The sequence below is a fragment of the Fukomys damarensis genome, unplaced genomic scaffold, assembly GCF_012274545.1.
Source record: "Fukomys damarensis isolate Sample0158 unplaced genomic scaffold, DMR_v1.0_HiC HiC_scaffold_15, whole genome shotgun sequence".
Taxonomy (NCBI): Eukaryota; Metazoa; Chordata; class Mammalia; order Rodentia; family Bathyergidae; genus Fukomys; species Fukomys damarensis.
Window position 1 is genome coordinate 59075775 of NW_022900927.1, and position 7582 is coordinate 59083356.

Consider the following 7582-nt stretch of genomic DNA (forward strand, 5'->3'; position numbering starts at 1 on the left):
CGCTCCGCTGTTCACCCCGGGATGGGAGCCCTTCCGCCCCGGGCCGCCGTCAGGCCTCTGCCCCTCCCTCGGAGGCGGGGGAGGGCCCGGGCTCGGGCCCAGCGTCCCTCCTTGACCTCCACGTCCCAGGGGAGTGCAGTCGGAGAGGCCGGGTCAGTCTCTTACCTTCCCCTGAGCCCGCTGGGTCAGCAGACCGTTGGGTAAAGTCTCCTCCCCCACGCTCCTATATCCTAAGTTTTATATTACTGGTGGCAAATAATAATTAGTAATAGCAAGGTAAACCGTCTTTCCATTTAATCGTTTGTGAGGTAACGGGGTTTCTCGTTTTAATACTACTGGTGGGGGTTACTGGTGATCCCGACTAGACTAGGAAAAAGAGTTGGTGGACAACCCTTTGGGTCTATCTCCTGGGATTTAAGGAGGTTGGACTCAGTTCTGACTTAACTGTGTTTTAAATCTCAGTGGAGGTAAATACAGAAAAATGAGTTGTAGGATTCCTAAGAATATTATGTACATTGAGTCTGTAAAATGGAAAGTGTTTTTCCCCAGTCATTCTTGTGCTGTTACACATTTGGCGTGGATTAAAGTCTTTACACCATCGTTTTCTTTCAGTTTAGAAGTGAGGGCTAACTGCATTTATATATTGAATATATTTCACTTCAGGAGTTTTTGTATTTGTAACCTTGCACAAGTTGTAAAGTGGGATGCACTGTATTTGGTTAGTGGCTGGAGTAGATTATAAGTTGCCAAGTTTTTAGATGCCAAGGGCTCTGAAGAATATTTTTATCAACTGTTATTAATTTAATGTTTGCTTTTAATTGGAAGAAGCAATTTTTGAAAAATCGATAGGATAAAATGAGACAGTATCGCACAAATGTCAAAAAACTAATTGTAAATGGTCTGATTTTGACAGAGGATTTCTTCTGACTCAAACTTGTTTGGGAAATCATCTTATCATTTCCTTGTCAAATGATTGTAGCCAGAGCCGTTGGTTCTGTTTCACAGGGAAACATACTTTTCTTTCATTCCCATAACATTTGTCGTCTTTGAAGACATACTTACTTGATTTTTTTTTCAATCGAACAGAGCAGTATAGCTGTGCCTATGGATCTGGCAGATTCTTTATCCTTTGTGGACTTGGAGGAATTATTAGCTGTGGCACAACCCATACAGCAGTGGTTCCTCTAGATCTGGTTAAATGCAGAATGCAGGTTTGTTTTGCATGCTGGACTAAAGCGTATTGTTGAAGCATGGCTCTTAAGTTGTAAGATGTAGACAACTACTAACAAGCTGTGTGGAAACCTAACTGTCCAGGAGGTAAGTTGATGACCAGTAACTTGAGTTTTATATTAAAATGCATGGTGTGTCTTGTCTTATTACAGAGTACAGTTGTGAATATGGCTCCATGAAGTTTTATGCACTATGTGGCTTTGGTGGGGTCTTAAGTTGTGGGCTGACACACACTGCTGTGGTTCCCTTGGATTTAGTGAAATGCCGTATGCAGGTTTGTATTGAGATGATGATGTCAAATGTATTAAGTCCGGTAAATGTTTGTAAAAATATGGATAAATTATTTGCTGTAAATTGTTGTTTGCTGCTAGTGTTCAGTTGTGGCTAGTTCCTCTTTGTGGACTGCGACTACTAGTTCTAGTTCTTTATGTCCCACATAATCATTTTATAAGCATTTAACATGTCAGATACTGGGTAATCAGCTTGTGTATTATGTGAAGTAACTTAATGTCCTTATATATTGATGAGATTGAACACATAACAAATGCAGATTACTTTAAAATGCTCTTAATAGCTTAATATGAAAATTTTGTGGGCATAGCCTCTTATATATTTAATAGGAATTACCTTACTTGAATATTTTAATCAGAATTATTGAAACAAAAATTCATTTATCCAAACAGGATTAAAAGTCTTCTTACCTAAAAGAGAGAGGAAGGTGATGTATATTATTAGTCCTTCTAGTACTGGCAGAAATAGTGAGATAAACTCCTTGTCCCACTAGTTAAAATGAATATGAAATACACCCTTGTTAGGATTTACTGGACATAATCTCTGAAAGTGAGTTTAAGTCAAAAGACAGGCTTATTTGTTGTTGTTTGTTTTATGATGGCACTGGAGATTGAATTTGGCCTTCACACTGAGCTACATCTGCAGCCATATTTTGTGTGTGTGTGTGTGTGTGAGAGTCTTGCTAACCTTGTACTTCAGATCTTTCAGACTCCCAGTGTGTTGGCATTATAGGCATGAACCATCACGCAGAAGTGAAAAGACATTTCTTGTGTTGATGTTATCTTTTAAAATTAGACTGTCGATTAGTCACAAAAATCTATTTAATGAGCTAGTATATATTAGGAATATAGAGAGTAGCTTTAAAATTAGTTTTATTTTATTTTATTATTATTATTTTTTTTGGTACTGGGGATTGAACTCGGGTCTTTGCGCTTGCAAGGCAGGCCACCAAACCGCTGAGCTAAATCCCTGGCCCTAAAATTAGTTTTAAATGTAGTAGGAGTTAGATGGTGAGACATTTCTTGAGAGTTTTTTTGTATTTTGTTTGGTATTATTCTTAACCATCTCTTTAAGATGATAAGGATGACTCGAAACTAGATTTTTTTGGGGGTGGTACTGGGGATTGAACTTGGGCCCTTGAGTTTGCGAGGCAGGTGGCAGAACCACTGAACCAAATCCCTGGCACTCGAAACTAGATTTTAATGTTCAAACAGTTTCCATTTATAAAAATAATGTAGATAACAAACTGGTATTATGTCAGGAGCTTGTATTTACCTTTTGGTAGTTTACTGAAATTTATTTTAGATCTCTGATGCATGTAATAAATTTTTTTCTTCCGTTTTCATTAAAGGTGGACCCCCAAAAGTATAAGGGCATATTTAATGGATTCTCGGTTACACTTAAAGAAGATGGTGTTCGTGGTTTGGCTAAGGGATGGGCTCCAACTTTCATTGGCTACTCTATGCAAGGGCTCTGCAAGTTTGGCTTTTATGAAGTCTTCAAAGTGTTGTATAGCAACATGCTTGGTGAGGTATGTAATTCAACTTTGAGATGGAAAGTTTAAAACCAAAAAGGGCCTTAGCTCTGTTTTATTACACCTGAAGAAATGGTCTCAGATGAGCACTGCGCTTCAGATCATCAGGCTGTTTTCAGCATCAAGACAGATGAGAAAGTCTGACTACCCCCTTCTCAACTTTTTTTTTTTGTTCCCTCTCCCTTTGCTGTTGCCAAGCACAAGCTAGGCAGGCACTCTTGTCACTGAGCTACACCCCAGTCCAAGAAGGTGTATCTCATAAAATTGTCTGTGTCCTTTTTATTATACTGTTTAGTTATTTTAAGTTGGGTTTTTAGGGTGTTTGTTTTTAATAAGGACTCTAGGAATCCTTTGTGTAGTTCCAGGATTAATACACTTAACACCTGGGTGTTCAGAAAATGTTCACATTGTTCTGTAAGCATTTGGTTGGTGAGATTATGAAAGAATATATATTCAGTGTCTTCTGTATGTTACCCATGGAATGTGTGATGTGAAATACTTTTAAAATATCTGAAGTTTAGTTTCCCGGAAGTATTGCATCAATTGAAAACAACCAGTGCAACAACAATTCACACCCTTCCTCCTAATTTTTTTAGGAGAATGCCTATCTCTGGCGTACATCACTATATTTGGCTGCCTCCGCCAGTGCTGAATTCTTTGCTGACATCGCCCTGGCTCCCATGGAAGCTGCTAAAGTTCGAATTCAAACCCAGCCAGGTTATGCTAACACTTTGAGAGATGCTGCTCCCAAAATGTATAAGGAAGAAGGCCTGAAAGCGTAAGTAAAGCACTTTCCTAAAAGTGTTCATTTGTGGGGAATGTCCATGTCTTAGAAGTAGGTCTGTCAGACTTGTAACATCCATCTACCTGTCTACCTGTATCTAGAGATTAAGCTCTGGGCAAAACTTTGGATGGAGTGTACCATGCCTCCCCCGCCACCGCCCGCCCCAGCCAAAGTGAAGGTCATTTGTCAGTCTGCAGATGACCTATATTTGGCTGTTTACTACCGCGCTTTTGAGGAGGGCTTGTTAGATCTCTTGTGATCTGTTCACTGTTAAGAATTTGCATGTAGTCAGGGCACAACATGCTTCCTTAGATCCACCTTTGTGGATGAATCTTGAACTGAGTTCTGCTTGTAAACATTTTGTTTCTTGTAGTTCCAGTCAAGCATCCAGCAACTTTTTGGTTGTACAGTCGAAGGTGCTTGAGTCATTGGCATGTGAGATAAATACACCTGCATGTTAGTCTGAGGTTCTGATAGAGATGACATGCAGTTATGCTGTCACTTTTTACTATCAGGATTCGACTGGTATGCGGACACTTCAGTTAATGATGAAAATCTCCTCAAGATCAATACGTGCAGCTGTGTGAATAAGTCTTCTAATTTCCTAGATTCTACAAGGGAGTTGCCCCTCTCTGGATGAGACAAATACCATACACCATGATGAAGTTTGCCTGCTTTGAACGTACTGTTGAAGCATTGTACAAGTTTGTGGTTCCTAAGCCCCGGAGTGAATGTACAAAGGCAGAGCAGCTGGTTGTGACATTTGTGGCAGGTTACATAGGTATGAATTATTTAGGACACACTTATTTGACATTCTGGACAAATAATCATTTCCATTTTTGGGATCTTTTGTGAGGAAAAAATTCTCCAAAAGTTATAAAGCAATTTTATCTTCCCATAACATGGCTTTCCGAAACCATTTCTAATTAGTTAAAAGAATTGTTTTATGGTTTCTATGATTTTCTTTTTTCCAGTACTAGGGATTGAACCTAGGGCCTTTGCACACAGTTGCATTCCCAGCCTTTTTATTTCATATTGAACAGGATCTTGCTAAATTGCCCAAGCTGGTCTTGGACTTGTAGTTCCCTACCTTAGCCTCCCAGAGCGCTGAGATTATAAGGGTCACCACCAAGCTTACTGGGCTTGTCCTTACTGGGCTTGTGCATGTATTTCTCTTACTCTGCACCCTTTAAAAAAAAAATGTTCAAGAACAAATTTTTAATACATGAAGTATTGACTAAAGTCTGAATATTAAGACTTTGAAATGGAGTTTTGGTATGTTGCCTAGGCTGGCCTTAACATGTTCTTGCCAGCTTGAATGACTGGTGGTACATGTATGATTGTCCCATGCCACCTGATGGGATATGTGTACATGTGCCACTGGTGCTTCAGAGAGAGATATGCATTATGGCCCCATCAGTAAATTTCTGAGTTCAATTGATCCTCATTTAAATGGGCTACAGGTGTGGGCCACCGTGCTCAGCTGAAGTCTCTTTTTTTTTTTTTATATAGTAGTTTATTGAAAGTTATGAAAAAAAGTTGTTGACTGTGATGTAAGTTTTTTTGGTTTTGATTGGTCCTGTATGGAATCATTTATCTTGACTTTATTTCAGCTGGAGTCTTCTGTGCAATTGTTTCTCACCCTGCCGATTCTGTGGTATCTGTGCTAAATAAAGAGAAAGGTAGCAGTGCTTCTCAGGTCCTCCAGAGACTTGGCTTTAGAGGTAAGATGGGCTTTCTCCCCCTTTAAGGGAAGAACACTGCTTAGGTATATTGCATGTCTTCATTCCTGTTTCCTGTCTGAACCAGGCGTGTGGAAGGGACTCTTTGCCCGTATCATCATGATTGGGACTCTGACCGCGCTACAGTGGTTCATCTATGACTCCGTGAAGGTCTACTTCAGGCTCCCTCGCCCACCTCCACCCGAGATGCCGGAGTCTCTGAAGAAGAAGCTGGGGTTAACTCAGTAATAGACCGATCACAGCAAATGTGGACTGAATCTGCTTGTTGATCAGTGTTGAACAAAAGTACAAAAGGAACTTTTATATCTATGACAGGGTAGGAAATTGTCTATTCCTGATAAAATTATTGTAGTACCCTTGCTTAAAGCAAGAGTTTGAAACTTACTGCTGAAATAAACCCTTCTGTTCATGATTTGTCTGTGAGTTTATAATTATTTTAAAAACTAGTTTTTTAAAAAAGAAATTTAACCCTAACATAGTAGGAAATAATTAAATATACATTAAGACCTAAAAGAAAAGATGTAGACTACATTGGTGTTTGAATATTTCAATTCCTATTTATAAATTGTAAAATGACTGAAGTTTCATTACGCAGGTTCGTTTTCTTCTTTTGGTGCCAGGGATTGAACTCAGGACCTTGCCCTTGCCAGGCAAGGGCTATGCCGCTGAGCTACCTCCCTGGCCCAGAATATTTATATTGTGTATTTTTTTTTTTTTTTTTTTTTTTTTTTTTGATACTGGGGATTGAACTTGGGTCTTTGAGCTTGCAAGGCAGGCGCTGGAACCACTGAGCTAAATCCCCGGCCCTATTTACTATTTTTAATGTTGATGAGTTATCCTTACTTGCAACAGAAGGTAACCCAAATTGAGCTGATTTTTAATTTTCCTTTATTTGATTGGGAAATACATATCTCAGTGTTTAAGACCCAGCTTTTCAGATTTGGTTGATTACATTTTCCCTTGGGGCAGGTGGGTATAGTATCCATAGGGTTGACAGTCTGTGAGGTATAGAGATGGAGGCCTCAGGTACGCAAAACCTCCAGGGAAAAGTGGTCTCATTACAAATCCCTGTTCTAAGGTCCGTGAACTGAATTTAGAAGCCAAATGTATCTAATCTGTGTTAACTTCTTTTTACGGTATCATCTCATTTTATCTGTGTTGCAGAGAAAGGGTTGTAGTGCAAAGTGAGGTAAATTATTAAAAGGAAGAGAGAGTAGGGGTGGAGGATTTAACTCAGTTGTGTCTCACCTGCCTCGCAAGTGCAAGGTCAAGAATTTGATAATCTGGTACCAAAAAAAAAACAAACCCCAGGAAGAGTAGGGAGTCTTGTGAGCTCGACAGGTGGTGGCTGTGGTACTTAGCAGTATCAGCGGTGTGCATTAGTTACACAATTTTTTGGGGGGTTACCGGGTAACAAGGCAGGCAGCAGAACCACTGAGCTAAATCCCAGCCCCATAAGGATGATTTTTTTTTTTTTTTTTTGTACTGGAGATCACACTCAGGACCTTAGGCTTGCAAGGCAACTGGCGGAACCACTGAGATAAATCCTTGGCCCAGGTAGTTATACAACTATGTAAAGCACCCACACATTGATGGCCTAAAATAGTCTCAGGCTTTTCTAATGGTACCAGGGATCGAACTCTGGACTTTGCATGTGTAAGGCAGGCGGTGGAACAACTGGGCTAAATCCCCAGCCCAATCTTAGGCTTTTTGTGGTTCAGGAATTAGACGTGTGTGCTGTACTTCTAGGGCTCTTCGTCTAATGATTGTCTTAAGCTTTTCACCTGGGGTCAGAAAGGTTCCTTTAAACCGTCTTGTTAGTCTCCACAAGGTCTGTATCCTGGAGACCTTGCAGCTGGACATGGTTTGTATTTTAGGGCTTCTGGTGGAAGACACAAGCTGACTTAGGACTTGACCTTCAGCAGCAATTTATGAAACAGTAACAAGTCCTAGAGACCAAATTCCGGGAAACGGTAGCTTCCATCTCCTTCCTGCTAGGAG

General features: G+C 40.1%; 1 protein-coding gene and 1 non-coding gene across 2 annotated transcripts in view; both read left to right on the forward strand.

Annotated features, from left to right (window-relative positions):
• Positions 1–5993, forward strand: part of Slc25a3 (solute carrier family 25 member 3) — a 6561-nt gene extending 568 nt beyond the window's left edge. Inside the window, exons 3-8 of the mRNA XM_033763497.1 lie at positions 1039–1211; positions 2873–3052; positions 3652–3833; positions 4448–4620; positions 5453–5563; positions 5649–5993. Of these exons, the coding sequence (XP_033619388.1) occupies positions 1039–1211; positions 2873–3052; positions 3652–3833; positions 4448–4620; positions 5453–5563; positions 5649–5809 (980 nt within the window). The 3' untranslated portion in view covers positions 5810–5993. The remainder of the gene's footprint in view (positions 1–1038; positions 1212–2872; positions 3053–3651; positions 3834–4447; positions 4621–5452; positions 5564–5648) is intronic.
• Positions 4137–4377, forward strand: LOC117286201. Its single transcript, XR_004517347.1, has one exon. It is a non-coding gene; the product is annotated as a small nucleolar RNA SNORA53 (small nucleolar RNA).
• Positions 5994–7582: the final 1589 nt, after the last annotated feature.